This window comes from Bactrocera neohumeralis, chromosome 4 (genome assembly GCF_024586455.1).
Source record: "Bactrocera neohumeralis isolate Rockhampton chromosome 4, APGP_CSIRO_Bneo_wtdbg2-racon-allhic-juicebox.fasta_v2, whole genome shotgun sequence".
Classification (NCBI taxonomy): domain Eukaryota; kingdom Metazoa; phylum Arthropoda; class Insecta; order Diptera; family Tephritidae; genus Bactrocera; species Bactrocera neohumeralis.
In genome coordinates this window covers 23,796,025-23,814,590 of record NC_065921.1, presented here as the reverse complement: position 1 = coordinate 23,814,590, position 18,566 = coordinate 23,796,025, and the positions used below count along the sequence as shown (strand labels likewise).

At 33.2% G+C, this 18,566-nt stretch overlaps 1 protein-coding gene across 5 annotated transcripts in view; it reads right to left on the bottom strand.

Annotated features, from left to right (window-relative positions):
* The window catches only part of LOC126757500 (PDZ domain-containing protein GIPC3-like), a 70,889-nt gene that overhangs the window by 3,884 nt on the left and 48,439 nt on the right, over window positions 1–18,566 (bottom strand). For 2 of the 5 annotated variants that reach the window (XM_050471447.1, XM_050471446.1), the window contains exons 2-13: window positions 9,263–9,775; window positions 8,865–9,070; window positions 8,444–8,575; window positions 7,997–8,126; window positions 6,808–7,931; window positions 6,643–6,739; window positions 6,044–6,172; window positions 5,737–5,926; window positions 4,980–5,209; window positions 4,406–4,906; window positions 4,221–4,324; window positions 951–2,194 (exon numbers count right to left, since the gene is read on the bottom strand). In XM_050471447.1, the coding sequence (XP_050327404.1) occupies window positions 1,873–2,194; window positions 4,221–4,324; window positions 4,406–4,906; window positions 4,980–5,209; window positions 5,737–5,926; window positions 6,044–6,172; window positions 6,643–6,739; window positions 6,808–7,931; window positions 7,997–8,126; window positions 8,444–8,575; window positions 8,865–9,070; window positions 9,263–9,442 (3,345 nt within the window). In that variant the 5' untranslated portion in view covers window positions 9,443–9,775 and the 3' untranslated portion in view covers window positions 951–1,872. Of the gene's footprint in view, window positions 1–950; window positions 2,195–4,220; window positions 4,325–4,405; window positions 4,907–4,979; window positions 5,210–5,736; window positions 5,927–6,043; window positions 6,173–6,642; window positions 6,740–6,807; window positions 7,932–7,996; window positions 8,127–8,443; window positions 8,576–8,864; window positions 9,071–9,262; window positions 9,776–18,566 lie in introns of those variants that run through there. The other 3 variants (XM_050471448.1, XM_050471449.1, XM_050471451.1) reach the window with 3 other exon arrangements.

Here is an 18,566-nt window from a genome sequence, read left to right as displayed (position 1 = left end):
ACGTTTTTCGTCGGAGTCACATAATTGTTTGTAAATATTGCTAAACTTGTGTATGCGCCGAAAAGTATGCTATGTCATTTATGCTATCTCATAAATAATTGCTAAATTTGACTATATAAGCAAGGTTTTCTGCCAAGTTCACATGATTTCTTCACAATACAGCTGTTTTGTGGTGATGTTAGCCAAAAATCAAACTTAAATAACTAAAATGGTATAAGCGCCGCAAAGTATGCTACACAATTGATGTTTTATCTATAATCTTAAACTAAAAAGTTTTTAACGTTGTTGTTATTGTTGTAGCGGCAGAATTCTGCTGAGTTAACAGTCCTTGTCGGGATAAAAAATCCGGGTCTGGGTAAAAAAAAACGCTCAAAAGTATGCTTAACTAAATATGTATGTAGCACAATTTTTATCTTGACTACTTGTTGTGCAATTAATTGGATGAAGTAAGGCATATCATCATTACACACCTAATATTACTATTTCTCTAAATATATATTATTTTAATATATAAATCCCTAAAAAAACATTATGTAAATTAGTATGTGCTCCGAAAATCGTTTCGAAAGCGTGCTTAACCAATAATTGCTAACCACATTTAGTCATTGCGTTATTAACTGCTTTTTAAATTATTATTTTGGGGATAAATGAATTGTACGGTAACATATTTTGAGGTTATGCTTACTGTCAATAAGAAGAAAATTGAATTAGACTCGTGTGGTAATATTAAAAATGTCGTTGCCTAAACTCATTTGTCTTTCAAAAATACAAAAATGGATAAGTTCAGCAGTTTTTCATTTATAAAAATACACATTTTTTAATAATTATTATTGTAATACAAAATATATACAGTTTTTTTTACTATTTTCAATATTACTCGTTTTTACAACGGCGCTACAAAATTACCGCTACCATATATTAATAACATAAACAAAGAAAACAAGCCAAACAAATGTTTACTTTTGAATTTTATTCAATTAACATATTTTTAAGCATTATATTTAACACTTGTATGCATAAAAGTGAGTATGTATATGTGTTTACTAAATTTGTAAATATATGTATGTATATAGAAAATGCATAAATACTAATTGCTTCGCTTAATGCTATTCAAGTATATTAATAAAAGTGCGCCAACAAATGAATAACAGTAACAGTGGTGCATATTAGCAACAACAAAAAAAATTAAAAAAATAATAATCCCAGTCCAGCTTGTGGATTAAAAATGTTTATATAATATCGGTGTATAAATTTCCATACAACAATTTGCTTAATTAATTAGCAAATTTTCGTAATTACAATTACAAATTATTAACCAAAATTTATTTTCCTGTACTTTCGTATTTAAGGTACATACTGTAACGCTTATATATATATGTGTGTAAATATTGTTCATTTAACCTGCTTAGTTAGCTTTCAAAGCTTTTTGTTATGTATTATTATAAAAACTAGACAATCTATAGGCTATATTTGTTTTGCTTATTGCCAAAAGGCAATGTTTAAATACGCTTACTATGGACTAGTTTTATGAATTTTATTCTTACGAAAACTGGTCGCATTGTGAAAGTTTTGTGAGTGCAATTAAATTATTTAGGCACAAAAAGCACTGCAGTCACAAACTGTGAGCAGTACGATATCACATTTGTATTGTAGAATCACTTATATACATACATATGTGCAAAACTATATCACAATTATCACAATAAAATCAATTTGAGCGTGTATTGCTCAGCTTCAACGCGTTCACGCTATTTATGTTGGTGAAATATTTTTATTTATATATATTTTAAAACTCCCAACAATTAGTTTCACCCGTGTTGGGGGACACAGCGCGCCATACAGCAGCCACCGATAATAACATAGTTAGCCAGCTTAGTGTCTTGCTCCAACAGCAGAGAAGTTTATGACTATGCTGTTGCGCGCCTGCGCAAATTTACTTTTCATTTGCGTTGTTTTGCCATTATCTTGTCTCAACAGCAGACCACGTTCCTCGGCTACTGTCGTAGCAGTTTTTTCATTGTCATCGTCGAGATACACGTCGTCTGTATCGAGTTCAATGCCGTCATCCGATTCGCTGAATTTCAATTCGTCCTCCTCCTCGTCATCGTCAAAGGTGTCGGTACGATACTCATACAAGTTGACATCTAATAGCGGGAAGTACTCATCGACTTCGAGCGACTGATTGATGTAACCGCTATAAAAATGTTTGCAAAGCATTTGGAAAAGATATACTTTAGCAAATTGTGCTTATTTCGTTTTGGTTATATGTACTTTGATCGCTTGTTTGATTTACTTATACAAATGAATGCACAAATCTTAAATACATAATGCTTTTTTTTTAGTTCATACAAGTGCATGGGCGTATGTGGACACTTTTGTCGTAGTGTGAGTGATAGCTTTTAATATTGTACTGTTAAGAGTTTTTTTTCCTTTTTTACAGTTATGTTAAAAGTACATGAATTGCAATGATTTTGAGTTTAAGTTTTAAGAATACAATAGATATTTCGAAATTTTACATTTTATGTGAATTTTTGTTATTAACATGAATGCGTTTTATTTATGATCATATAGCATACACTTAACAATTATTTCAACTATTTTGGAGTGTTATGTTATGAGTGTCTCGAAAATTAAAGTATCGAATATTATTAATTTCAATTCATATCTATATATAATATAAAAAATAATGTGCTATAGGTTAATAAAGGGTGATCGATTTCGAGGTTCCCTACTTTTTTAAAGAAAAAAACAGAAACTTCAAATTTAGTGGAGAATGTTTATTATCATTCGAAAGAACATTCTTTTGCATTTATATTTTGAAGATTATCTCTTTAAAATGGCCTCAGATGATTCATCCGTTGAGTCCAATTTCCGATGACTCGTTCGAGCATTTCGACTAGTAACTGACGACTGACAATACATACAAGTAGACTTTAGACTTTACATATTCCCACAGGAAAAAGTCTAACGGTGCGATATCACAAAGATCATTTTTGTTGAGCGGCTTCAGTTCTTGACAAGCTTGAATTTGTACGCTTTCAATTTAAGATCTCAACGTAAAATACGCCAAGTGCTTCCATAAGTCAGTCCGGGTTACTGCAAACGGCGCCGAATCGACTCTCCACGGTCTTCATGTACACTCTCAGCTACGGTTGCTATATTTTCTTCATTGCGTGCTGGATGTGGTCAATTCGGTCGAATATTATCCAATAGTGAATGCTGGGCCTCAAGATTATGTTGACCATAAGTTGAGCGAAGAGCGCGAAATACATTCTTCACAGATCGCGAATTTTCGTAATAAAGTTGAACGATTTGTAAACGTTTGTAATGAAATACCGAACAATACTGAACAAAATACTATTACAGCCTGACACGACTCATTCGTGATCTGTGAAAAAAAGGCTATAGAAAAAGGTACCTCTACTTGGATCACCCGTTATCATTAACCGTTTATAAATACATAATTCGATCTGTAATGTATGCGAGCACATCCTACAGAAAGATATTCTTCTCTTCCAAAGTTTTTAAAGTTTTCTTTAAGCTTTGTTAGACACTATTTAACTGTCTTGTTGCTAAAGTTTTTGTTGGAGCAGCAAAATTTTTTCTAGTCTTTTCTGAATGCTGCTGCGTACGTAGATCCATTTGGTAACGGTGCAAAGCTTAGTCTTTCCTTCAAGCCTAATTGTTTTGGCTAAATATGCTATTATAATACGCTCTATCGTCAAAAAATCATAAAATGTGTTTTTTCGAAACGATTTTAAAATTTCTCAAACTCGACTCGAAATGCCTCAGGGAGGCATTTTAATTATTATTATAAGAATTTCTTTACTATAAGAAATATTTATATATTTTCCTTAAAGTATTTTACTAGGGTAGCAAAAACGGTGACACAACATTTTTCAAAATCTTAGCATACCTCAAAATCCTACTAATTGCCGCCACCCACCATGAGAATACATTTTGTGTATATATATACGTATATGTGGTTATATGTGTGCTTATGAGACTCAAGCGCATTCCATGGCAGGTACAAGTATATACATATGTACATATACGTATGCAATATTCACCACTTAGTGACATTCACCACATTTAGCTTTACACCACCACTTTAAGACGATTGTATACAGTTTCTAATGGTTAATTGTTTACTACTACAAATCGATTTCTTGATTTATGTGACTATATATAAATAACGAGATTTTTCTTGTGGTACTTACGATGACTGGAATGTTTGTGTTAGCTCATGCTTCAATTCGCCCTTGGTGTTGATGGTGAAAATGCGCATAATGGGTATGCCCACTGCGCGATAGGCCCATACATCCTAAAATAATGAGGTAAAGCAGAAAAATTAGTAAATACAAAACACACACATACGAAAATACTTCATATTTTAGTAACATACATTGATGCGATTGCCATAGCCGGCATAGAAGGGATCCTTGTCGGGGAAGAGCTCACGTATGTCGGAGAGGCAAGCGATTTTAAATTGTTCCGGCTTGCGTTCGATCACCTCACGATGGAATGCCGAAATAAGCGATGTGGGATTGAGCAATAATGGCCCATCGGGTAGCTTAACATCACCCTGACGTATGGAACGTAAGTATTCACGTGTGGCACGTGATTGCCCTATGGCACGTGCGGATAAATACAATAGCTTATAGCCATTTTGTTCGATTTTCGAAAACAATTGTGCCACACCCAATTGGGCCCAATCTTTGCCGACCATTGGCAAAATGTGACCGAGCACATCCGATTTGGTGATCGTGCCATCAATATCAGAAATGACAACTTTGTCGTTGTGCTTCCAGCGGAAGAGATAGCATTTGCAGCGTGTGGTGCCCTGATAGGCGGTTGTGACGCTGAACTCAATTTCGTTCATGCCATCCTTCAAGTTCAGTTGTTTCTACAATATGAAAAGTAAGTGTAATAATAAGTGAGGAAATAGTTTAAAAAAATAATATATATTTTTTACTTACAATTGCTTCCGAACTAAGGCGCAAGCTCTTCTTGTAACGTTCGTTTTTGTTGCCGTTACTGCTGGTTGCTTCAGCCTTCGAGGAGGCTTGCGATAGGTCCTCGAGATTTTCAACTTGTGCTGAGGTGTTTTCAGCATTGAGCGTCGAGTCGGTTTTGCTTAGTGTATTTTCACTAATATCTGGTGAGTTGGGACGTGTTGTTTGTGTGGCCACGGCAGCTTGGTCGGCGTCTGTATGATAAAACAAATAAATTAGTTATATGTAATGAAATATACGATTTTGTTGTTTTTGGGTAACAATTCGAGAAAAAAGAGTAAAAAAAAAAAAAAAAATAAAATAAATACTTAATAAGAAAATTTATTTTCAATTTTATATAAACGAGCTTTTATAAACAATTCTTCTTAACACATAACCACCAAACCAATAAAAAATACAAAAATTAAAAAATAAAATAAATGGTGAATAGAAATACTAGTAGAAAAGAAAATCTTTCCTACCGTTAAAATTAGCTTTTTAACAAATTTTAATTAATAGTAGTTTGTAATTTAATTTAAAAATAAAAAATAAAAATTCTGCCAAAAAATAGCAAAACTTTAAAAAATTCTGTTATTCTGGTGTTTATAAATGTCTCATTTAAAAATTAATTTTTTTGTTACCATTTTCACAAATTTTTCAAACTCAACAAGTAAACAAATATTTAAATATGACTCGCAAATAAAAAACACTTATTTTATACACACTTTAATTCCTTACTCACCTCGCTCATCAACCTTGTCATCTGGTTTGGCAATCTTTGCAGAATTCGGCACGGCGCCAACCTGCGAACGCCGCCAATTCCACCAGGAACGTTTCGATTGAGCGCCAGCACCTGCTGTGGTGCCATCCGGTTCGCTCTTGTTCACCGATTCATCGGGTTTGACATTGCTCATCAGCTGTTCAATGGCATCCTATATTACGAAAAGTTGTTTAAATATGATTAAGTCGAATATTCTTTAAACAAAATAATTTTTTAACAAAAATGCGTTGCATTTGTATGCCATTAGTAGGCGTGCTGGCGAACTTACGTTAGTCAGTGGTTTCTGGAATGTTATTATGGTCATGACAATTGGACATGCAGCTGCCCACGTGTAGTATTTGCCATTCAGGCGTACAACTAGATTTGGCGATGAGAACAAACTGGGATTTTCGCAAACCTGGGTATTTTGGTGTGTAATGCAATTAGTAAATATTATTTTTTGTTTGGTGTTTCAATATTTTTGTTCAGTAACGAATGGATTCTGTGTAATAACTACTAAAAGGCAATATAAGAAATTTTTGTAACTAGTAAAGTGTTGTTGTTGGTTAATTACTGAAAAAACTATTATTGGATAAACTAAAAATAAAATGTATACAATTTTAAAATTTAAGCAAAATTTCCTACATGTGTATTTTTAACCTCAAAATGCTGATTAAAAATTTAGATGATTGTGATATAAAATAATGCTTGCAATATTAGTAAAATGTGCAACAAAACTTAACTCATACCAGAAATTAATATATTATCAAATAAATTACTGTTATTTAAATAAATTCAGCAAAAATAAAAGAGCGATTAAATTCGAAAAGAAATGCCTTAAAAATCTCCTTGCATTTTAGTTGCACAAACAACCAGCAATCAACTTACATCAGAATACTTAATCATGTGTTGATCGAACTCTTCATCAGATGGCTCGCCTTTGTCACCGACGCCACATAAAGACATCGCCACAAAGTCCAGGTATCTACGGCAATGAACATTAACAAATTATTAAATAAATTTGTTAGCAACACTCTTTTACTAGCTACTTACTTTGCGTCCTGTGGCTTGCCATCCTCATAGTCCGAGTCCACGCTCTTCTGACCCTCCATCGAACTAGGCGAATGTGGCAAACTGGTGCCATTGCCACTTTCACGATCATCATCGCCCGATTGTAACAGTGTGCTGCTGGTGGCTGTGCCAGCATCGGCGTTGGCATTATTTGTCGACTTCGTTAGACGCGGTTGTGGGAAGTATAATGCAGCCATTTCTGGATCCATACCTTCTGCATCCAAATCGGACAAGTAGACACCACCATCGTTGGCCTGCTTACGCATCTTATTCGTTTTCTTCATAAAATTAAACATGCCACTCAGCATTGAGTTGCGTTGTGCCGACTGATCGCCGCTGCCGTCCACCTTTTCACTCGCATCGGGCGTAGGCAATTGGCCCCACTTCCATGAAGCGCTATTCGATATCAATTCAGCATCGACATCTTTTTCACGCAACGAAATCTCCAATTCGCTATCGCTTTGTATGGGTGTGGAGGGACGTCCAGAACCGCGTCCAACACAACTGCTAGCACCACCCGAAGGCGTCACCTCGGTATCGCTGAAGAAGTGTATATCCAGATCGGGTATACGCGTGCTGGGCGTAATCGGTGATGTTTGGCATGTTTCGCTGATGGGACTCTCATCACCAGCCGTGGCGGAGACGAGCGGTACCGACTGTTGGTCGTTATTTGATTTTGCTGTGGCAATCTCCTCATTCGACGATGAGTTGGTATTATTCGAAATGGAAATACCGTCACCTTCGTCGGCATTTGTGTTATTGCCGTTGGCGCCCTCTATGGGTGTTGTGCTGCCAATTGAACTGCTCGACGAAGACTTGCGTTGTGCATTCTTTTTCTTCATTTGTGACTTCTTGCGGCGTTTCTTCTTGCCACCTTTGGATTCGTCCTTTGCACTCGTATTATTGGAGATAGTTTCGGCGGTTGTAGTAGTGGGCGTGGTGATGTTGTTGCTGTTTGCATTATTTGTATTGTTCATGTTATGCTCTTTCGCAGGAAGCTCTTCTTTGAAAGCTGGCTGCACAGTGATCGTAGGTGTGGGTGCGACGTCTGTTGTGTTGGATTTCTGTTGAATTTTGCTTTCTGTTTGTGTGCTGTTAATCCATTCCTGTTGGGAAAAAAGTTTTTGTTTTTGTAAAGGGTTTTCAATTAATTTTTCATTTTGCTGCTCACCTTCTCTCTTTCAACGGCTTCAAATTGAAAGATTTCCTCATGTTCGGCCCACTCCTGCCGCAGCTTTTGCGTAGTGTATTCTTGCAGTTTTTCACTAAGATTACGTCGCTCCAATGTATTGTCGGTGTGTCTGCAATGAAGTGAAGACTCGTCTTTTAAGTTGTGTGTTGGTTTTGAAAATACTTATATACTTGTAATTTTTTGTTATATAATATATCTATATTTTATATATAACTAAGTTTTATGAATATTCGATGTTTAATTCTCATACATACATACATATATATGTTTGTATGCATGCCTACATATATGTAAGTTCATATATAAATTTTTTTTTGTGACACTGAATAACTGTTGTTTGCTTCAAAATGTATGCATATAATGTAAAAATGTTAACGGTACATTAAGTTTCTATAAACTAAAACAGAAAAACAAACACAACACTACCTTCTGTGACTAAAATCTGAGACTTGATTCTCAAATTTCGGCACTTGATCTTCCTTTTCGGTCTCTTTTGAAAAGTCAATGGAATTACGACGCGGCAATGGCAGCGGCAGTTGTATGTCATCGCTAGCAATTCTATATAGAATAATGAAAAATAAATAATTAAAAACAAATTAAAAGTGTGAAAATAAATAAATAATATGAAATTAATATATGTATGTGCATGTATGCAACAAATCCAATAAACATACATACAAACAGATGCATCACGCAATTTATAGTAAATGCAATGTTAGAATGCAAATTGTGTGTAGAGTTTCGAAATAACAACTACGAAATCGCTAAAACAAGCATTTGTGCATGCTACAACAACAAAAATGCGAAACTAGCATAAAATTTAACAAAATTTATGCCAAAAACTTACTTTGACTTGCACTCGAGTGTGTCGTCCATTAATGTATCATTGTCAAATTTGTTGGGAAAGTAGCTGCTCGGTATCGGCGACGTAGCCATATTCTCTGGCAATGCTTCTGCGTCCTCTTCGGGACACTCCTCAACGAAGAATGCCTCACCGGAGTCGCCCAGCTTCATGTGTATGTCGACGGGCTCACCATTGATCTCGATGTCAACCTGAAAGCGCAATTAATTAGTAATGTTTAACATTAAATATTCATAGTTTAACATTAAATATTAATATTAATTAATATTCTAACATAAAATTAATATTAATATTAATTCATATTTTAACATAAAATTAATATTAATATTTTAACATTTTTTTTTTTTTTTTCAAATAAAATTTATTTTGCAAAAAGTACACACCACTTTCTCGCGACTCCGCAACACGCCCAGTTTACCGAAGCGCACGTGGAAGGGTGAACATTGAAATTCACCATCCGGCTGCTCAACCACGATCACATCGATGGCACCGGTGAGTGTAGCACCATTGATTTCATTGTAGAACTCTCTGAAGTTGCTGAACACCTTTACTAGGCTATTCATTTTGTGGCTGTGGCTGTTGCTGCTGCTTCCAGTTAGTTTTGTTAGTAATTAAGTTAAAGAGTTTTTGAGTTTTCTACTCGCAGACGTCTGCTTTCTTGGTAGCAATGCCCCGTACTAAAAGTTGACGTTGAAATTGGCTTCTGCTTTGCTTTCGCTCGTCGTAGTGTTCTTTTATAATCGTCAGTTATTTAGTAGACTTTGTATACTTAGTACTTAGTAGGTTATAGGTAGGCTGACCATTTGATTTTTTTAGTATATTCACATACTTATTTTTCGGCCATGTTTTGGTCTTTTGTCCAAATGGCTACACAGTTCTAGCCGTTACGTTGTTATCTGTGGAAAAATTAAAAGAAGATAATAAAATTTCGTGTAATTAGACGGCAAATAAATATTATCGTTATTGCATTAAGATTGTATTCAAAAAATGAAAACATTTCAAAGTTCAGTTAGGCATGCGAATTTTTGAACAAAAACGTGCCTGACTCGTGATAAGACTAAAAAAAAAAATATGTGTATAAATTCATCTTCATATAACGGATTGAGTACAATGAGTTGCAGAATTCACTTTGTTATATTGTGTTTTTTTGTTTTTATTTTCTTTTTTTTTGTTTTGTTTTTTTTTTTTTTTACTCTGAAGCGATAACAAAATCAGTCTGTCCCGTCTCGTCGATTTTCAATTTTGGAAAGTGTATTGTATTTTTCTTTAGAATGAAATCATAAAGACTTAAGCTTTCTGAAATTTCTTTAGAATCTAATTACCAGGATCGCATCATTTCCATCCTCAAAATTTTTTGAGACTTATTTAGCTTCCTATACCAAAATATAAAGGGACACACCCTAGTGTCAAAATTCGAAGAAAACATATTTTTAAAAAAATAAAATAGGTTAGGTTAGGTCAATCTGGTAGGCCAATGAGACAGGCATAGACCAGTTTTGGTCATTTGCAATTCCAGATGGAGTTCAGTTACTAGGTCCATGAGGAGTAGTTATCCTTTAGGATGCCTGAGCTTTACGCGAATTTTAACAGACTCTGTGGCCTCACTTTCGAGTGTATCCAGTGTATCATACCGTGAGGACCCCAGATGCTTACAGCGTAGTCTCGCCAATGTGGGATAAGTGCACAAGAGAGTGCACCATCATTTCCCTGGTGCCTTGTTCTAGACCTTTCCTGCAGTCTTGTCGACCTGTCAGTCCCATTCTGCGGGCGTGTGTCGCCACCAAAAGTAAAATACTCAAATTTCAAATTCGTAACTCAAATAGATTTGAGTTAGAGGCTTATATGTGTAGCTGCTCAGTTCAATCAGTTTCAAAACTACATATTTCAAATTTGTTTGAGTGATATCTCGGAGACAAATAATCCGATCACTACCATTATTTCTGCATGCTATGTGTACATACTATATCCTCAAAATTTTAAAAGATATTTTGCTGCAATTTTTTTTTAATTTCCAAAAATCACTTTTTTAGGCGATCCTACTAGGCGTCTCCTTTAAACCTAGATTTGATGCTATATATTGCTTGAAACTGTAAGATAGGAAGTTCCCGCTCAGTTCGAGGATCTTTCGGATACTGACAATCCGGGTCATTATGAGACTAGTCCTCTGAATCATCATGTTCCGAGCCCATCTCTAGTCTACAAGTAGTATAAACTCTTTAAATAAGGCTGAAACCACTTTAAGAAAAACCATATATTGGGTAGTCAAAAAAAGACTTTTCGTGTTTTGTCAATAGATGACGCTGCAGTGGTATTTCTCCAGCGCTACCAGTCTCATTGTGTCATACCATATAGTGTTGATTATTCATATTTTTATAAACAAAATATAAAAAAAAAAACAAAATCCACATGGATACTAGTACATATATTATACATATATACTAAATTTTTACATATTATATATCCTGTGCTCATTTATGTTCTTGAGGCTTAACAAGCTCTTTGAAAAAAAAAAAAAAAAACACACACACACACACAAAATTTTCGTCTTGACGAATTTCGCTGACTAAAATCGCAATTAGGCAAGGCCACTAAAATTAGTCTAGTACTTAGGCATTCAAATATATGTATTTATGTTGCTTATGAGTCTGAAAACAAAAAAGAAAACGTTGACATACACCCAACAAAGTCAAAATAATATAAAATTTGCAAATTTTAGAAAAAAACAGTGGAAAATTTTCGGCACCAAAACAGCAGCAGACAAGCTAAACAATTTCTTTTAAAACCTAAACTTGGTATTTGCATATACTAATCATTCATACATATGTATGTGCATATAGTATTTTAACGTGCATAAATTTTGAGACATTAGATAGAGCGGATAAAGGTACAAAGTAGACTATACTATATATATTTGATCAGTGTTTTCAGAACTTTTGCCTAACGAATGCGGCCGATTTTCAATTTTTTAAAATTGATGCATGATATTTACATACTTATTGTATATGCGTAAACGTTAAGAAATGTTAAGAAAGTTAACTTGAAGACACATGTAAATGTATGTACCCTTATGTCTTTCACATTACCCGCAAATGTTTGTAATCACCTGCGTCTCTTTGCGTAGATTTCAATTAAAACGTAAGTTCAATTAAAAAACACGTCTTTTAATTGACGTCAAAGCTAAGGAAAAACGTTAACAATACAGTTGACGCTCTTAAAGGTTTATTGAAGGTACAATGTACATATATGCACATACTGTCATACTGGTACATACATAAGTATGTATGACGGTCAGTTGAAAATTCGGGCGCATTGCCAGCGCGTGGCTATTATATACTCTTTAAGCATGCCCCTTTTTAAGCATCTGTGTATACAAATGTTCATACGTAAGTAAGTATGCAAAAGTCTGTGTGCGCATTTGCAAGTTCAAGTATTGTCCCAAAACTGACAAAGTCACCTGTGCTCGCTAAACCTATTTCACAGCTGGCAGTTTGTAAACGAAAAAAAGAAAGAAATACAACAGACAGAGATATGGTATATATAAATATATCTGTATCAACAGATTATCACGTGTATATACATATACATACATATGTATATATATCTATAGACATTTGTGAGTGCTAACACCTATAAATAAGTGTCTATTTCCATTAAATCATTTAATTGTCGCTTCATTCAAAACAGACATATACATAAATATTTATTGTATATTTTAACGAAAAAAAATATTTATAATTATTATAAAAAAAAATTAATATTTTTATATGTAATATTTTCTAATTATTATTTTTTAATTGAATTAATATATAATATTATATTTATATCAAAAAAATATTTTGTTTTTTTTTAAATTATTATAACACAATTTTTAATATTTTATATGTAATATTTTAACAAAAAAAAAATAATTATTATATATGCCTTGATTTGATTATTACTCGAATTGGCGCATCCAGTAGCTAAATAAATAGTTGCTAAAATTTTTCTTTTATTGTTAAAAAAGTAATAAATTTAATATAAATATTAAAATATTTTCCAATTGTTTTAAAATGATTGTTTCAAAGCCACTTAATAAATTTTGCAGAGTTTTATATTGTTTTGTTATTTATAAGCAGGAGTGTGTACATTGCGTATACGTAACTTTTTTATATCAAAAAAAATATTTGTCGCTTGTGTAAATACTATAGAGGTAATTTCGAATTAATAAATGAAGGTCAAGGTTAAATAATAATGTATTTACGAATTTAAACAAAAATCAAGTGTTAAATGCGTATTAACATTATTAGCATAACATTCATTATGCAACTTCTTCCAAAAAATCGCATGCTACTAATTTGTACAGAAACAAAAATTCGGCGAAATGCGCAGGAAATGGGATTTAGAAATTGGAATGGCTGGATATAAAGTTAAAATCGTCGATGAATAAGTATTTTACTTAAAGGTCATCTCAAGAAAGGTTAAAATAATTTATTCTTAATGTAAAATATATATGTATATAATATTTCTCACAGAAACTCAACAGCGCTTCAGAGGCGATACAAAAATATCAAAGATACTGCATTTCCAATATATCATATTTCAAGGTCGAATAATTTACCATGTAAGCAGGTAAATATTATTTAATATTCATATTTGAAAATTATTAATTTTCCTAAACAAAATTTTATTTTTTAGCAGCGTAGTAGTACGAGCAAAACAAAAAACTTATCTCGATTTGGGATTTTTATCATCTCAAAAATGATTAGTTAAGGGGGTATGATATCTCAAGTTCTACTTAACCGATTCCTTTGAAATTTGGTATATATCTTATTTATACAATGCTCTATCGTGTCTGCCTTGGATTTCCAAAAATTTTGATTTGAAGTATTTTTAAAAAATTCGAAAAGGTCGAAAAATCGGGTCAAAAATTTTTTTTTTCAAGTCGACGCCATTTTTTTTTTTTTTTTTTGTTTTTGAAAATGGTCAACCCGATAACGACATCCTTACTAATAAAGAATCTTCTTGTTTTTTGTGTTTTAGATCTCTACAAGGGTTGAAATCACGTCAACCAGGACGCACCGTTTTTTTTGAAGCCCCCACTCCACCGACCCGTATCTCGACGAATTTTGATTTTTTTTTCTTGCAATTTTTTTTTATATTATTAAAATGTCAATAAAAAACATATAAAAAAATGGATAGTAAAAATATTTTTAATTTTTATTTAGCTTAGTTTAAAAAATGCCTAAAATTCATGCGTCTAGACCAGAGTACCCCCTTAACTAAATATAACGACGTATATTTGTTTGGGAAGTCAAGAAAGATCTATAATAAATGAAGTGTGTGCTTTCAAAATTAACTTTTCGAAATTATTGACATAGTGTAGAAAATCTGGATGCATTATGCCATGTCGATTATTTAAGGAGAGAAGTATTCGAAAACCTTTAAACAATTGATTTATTTTGTATATATTTTATTATATATTATCGATAGATACATGCTCCATGAACATTATTGCAAAATTTCAAGAGACGATCTCAAAAATTGTGGAATATATGCCATGATAAAGTGTTTGGCGTCGAGCCGGCGAACTTTAACTCCAAACATTAAAAGTGAATATAATCGAAAATTTTTGACTTGTTCTAAATTAAGTATTAAACTTATTGGTAGCCTCTGGAAAAAGCCTAATTGGAATTTTTTGTAAGCTACTTATTTTTAATCTATCATTGTTTACTATAATAAACAGTATAAATAAATAAGCACATATGTACATACATATATATAGACATACCATATAATATAGTTATGCTATAATGATAAGAGCAGGCGTGATATTATAATACAAAGTGCTGCGGCATATGTAGGTATTTACTTATACATCTTTATTAAAATAATTAAAAATATACGACTTATATACATGTATGTGTGTCTTTGTGTTTTTTGCGATAAGAACTTGTGCTTGTACTCGGTAGAAATCAGCTGATTTAACAAAGAATTTTGATTTATTGTCACCATAAATAAAAATATTTTCAATTTTTTTTAAATTAGCTCCAACTGCCACATCTCTTGCATGATTTAGCGTTTTATTTTTATTAATTGTTTGCTGACGTGTGAGTGTTTGTAAAGAGATGATACATTTTCACAAATGAGGCCCTATATATGGTGACTTTGTCATGGAAATTAGAAAATTAGTATTTAATGGTAAATGAAATAATTATGAAATTAATTACTTTGTAGTAAAAAAATAAATAGCAACTGCTTTTAAGTGCTATATGTAGTACATAGTACCAAGTTTGTAAGTATCGCTGACCTCAGGGAAGAAGGGATAAATACGATTTATGGTAACCTTAATTTGTTATGCTGGAATTAGTTATAAAAAAATTCTTAAAAGTGTCCTTAAAACTTCAGATCATGGCAAATGATGAATCGAGCAAACAGCTGGTTTAAATTCGTGAGAGCTAATCTTATGCTAAATTCACCTGCATAATATTGTTGATTTTAAATTAAAATACAGTTAATAGATACCATAATATGTGTAAACATTTTTGGATCAATAAATTTAAAAGTTTTCTCAGAAAAAAATCTGGAAAAGTCGCTTTTTTCGGCGTTTTAACTGTATATAACCCCTTAAAACAGCTTATGCTTGAGCTCACCAGTTAAAAGTTGCTAAATGTACATATTAAAGTATGATAATATTTTTACCAAAAAGTAACGGTATATTTCAAACTGAAATAAAAAAAATATTGATCATTTCATAAAAGATGTTGACCTCGAGTTCAAAGTTGCGATAGTTTTATTGAAAGAAGACAAAATCCGGTTTTTCAATTTTGTATGCACAGAAATAGGTGTACGCATGTTACCTGTACCATATACATAAATATATACCGTGTATATGTTTGTATGTCGAAATGTTATGTTAAGAATTCAAATTATTGGCTTTTAGTCTTGTTTAGAAATAAAGTTAATAATGATGCTAAAACTCTATTTCGATATATTCAGTAGAAGACATATTTTTAATTTTTCTAAACAACTTTCAAATTGAATTCTGCAAATGAAAACTAGATAAGATAAAATTTTTCTAAACATGTACAAACTATTACCAAATAAATATTTTTACTAATTAGATCTTGAAATACAGTTAAAAGGTAACCGGAAAAAGGTCTGAAAAACTTTTTTTGGCGCTCTTTGATATTTGAAAAAAGGTTCGCTTTATGGGAAAAATCTCTTGAAAAGTTCCAAGAAGACCCGATGTTCTCCAGATTAAATCATCACAATTTACAAAAATTACTGAAAAATGCCAGGACATTCAAATCTTGCAAGAGCAGACCGCAAATTTTTCATTCAGATTATAAAGAAGTGCAAACTAGCACCACTATTGGATGGGTATAAAAGGCCTTTTTTTGGGAAAAAAACAACAGCCAGATTTTATGGTGGGGTTTTCATGCTGTGGTGGTTCGGTGTGGTTTGTAGGCCAATGGAATCATCGGTCCATATTTCTTCAAAAAGAATGAGGACATATGCGGGTGAAAACGTGAATGGCGACCGTAATCGCATCGTGATAACCGACGATTTGATGCGTGAAATTGAAGCTCGTGATCTCGGCAACATTTGGTTTCTACAAGACTACGCCACTTCCCACACATCGCATCAATCAATGAATTTATTGAAAGAACACTTCGATGAGCAGATAATTTCACGTTTTGGGTCGGTTGATTGGTCACCAAGTTCGTGTGTTATCCACCTTTAGACTTTTTCCTGTGGGGGTATCTAAAAGTCTATGCGGACAATCCCGCTTCGATTCAGGTCTTGGAGCGTGTCATTAGCCAGTTACCAGTCGAAATGCTCGAACGAGTCATCAAAAATTGGACTCAACGGATGGACCATCTGAGACGTATCTGCGACCAACATTTGAAATATATGATCTTCAAAATCAAATGCACATTAAATAACATTAAATTTGAAGTTTCTGCGTTGTTTATTTAAAAAAGTAGGCAACTTCTAAGAGGATCACCTTTTATGAAAAATATTATACCTATGTAGCTATAATTCTACGAAAGCAAAGCACGCATCGTAAAATAGATTCTCATTCACAGCTGCTTGAAACCCCTTCAAGGCATCGCCGATTCAGCGGTTAAATATACATACATACATACATACAGCAAACATGTTTAAAAATAAATAATTGTTGTTGCAGCTCAATAACAAGAAGTTAAACAACCTCAAAGTGTAACCAAGGTAGCGACTTGTTTTATAAATTCACATATAGTATATACATACATGTACATATGTACACCTGCAAACTCATAGAAGCTTTGGCTCATTTTTCAACGCTCGCTAGTTCGCGAGCGAAACAGGTGATATGGCTTAAAGTGCATTTTGGGTCGGTAAACTTACCAGTTACTAAGCAAATAAACACGTCACTCAGCAATATTACACAATCGTCTAGTTATTATAGTACAGTTATATGTTTACATGTGTGTGTGTGTGCGTGTGTTGAAATGAAACTCCCAAGGCTTTTTAGTGTATAACGTTGCATATGAAAGATGTCGATGATTCATGCTTCTAGCAACCTGGGAATATGTCGAGTTGGTAAATAAAAGTCAGCTGTTGTTTGATAGCAACAGCAAAGGCAGGCGGATAAAGATAAAGAAGTTAGCTTCGCAAATGTAATATAATATTTATCACTTGTGATTTCCGGTCCTCCACTTCTTATTTGATAATTTAAATTATGGCATTAATTAAGCTGAAACTATTTTGAATTTTTATTTGTTTTCCATTTCTTGTTTTGATCAATTTGGCATGCAGCGCGCACTTGTATGTGGTTATGTGTGTGAATGGATTTGTTTTGTAGGCGCGTGATAAACTGAAGAGCTACTAAAGATTAGGCATTATCAAATTATAGCACCTTGTGGTTAATAAAATACTACTGATGATAAGTTCGAGCTGTCGATAAGTAAATATCACATATGTATATGTTTACAAAAATATTTGACATGTGTATGTACATATGTGAGTGAGGAATCCAATTGTATTTGCAAACCCTCGTGTTTTACTGTAATTCACAGAAAATAGGTTTATTGCGTGCTTTCTCTTTTAAGTTAACTATTGTTGTTATACGTATGCATGTACGTTGTACGTATGTATATGTCGCTATAGAAATATTTATTTATAATGCTAATTTTCCAAGGGTACTGCGTTTCTAAAATATCCACTGTTGACGTCAGGATTATCGAGAGATTGTTTTTTGTGGGAAATCGAAAGCAATGCAAATATTTCATTTGTGTAAACACTTGTCCCTGAATGCATATGTATATTTGTTGGGTATATGTATGTATATTAATTATTTAAACAAAAATAGGATAAAATTCAATTCTTTTGTCAAGAACGCATGCTTCGGTCAACTTATGGTTAACATAATCGTTCGCAGCAACTCGGACTGACGAAGCGATGTCGCTTGGGAAGGTTGAGCAGCTTCAGTTTCTTGCACAAGCTGTATTTTGTACGCTTTGAATTTAAAATCTCGACGTTTGACGCATTTTATGTGCAAGAAACTGAAGCTGCTCAACCTTCCCAAGCGACATCGCTTCGCTTTATGAGCTCTTGAAAAGTTTCAAGAAGATCCGATGTTTTCGAGTCAAATTTTGTGCAGCGATGTCGCATTTGGGACTAAGAGCAACCTGAAGAAATTGAAAAGCTACCATTTCTTCCAGA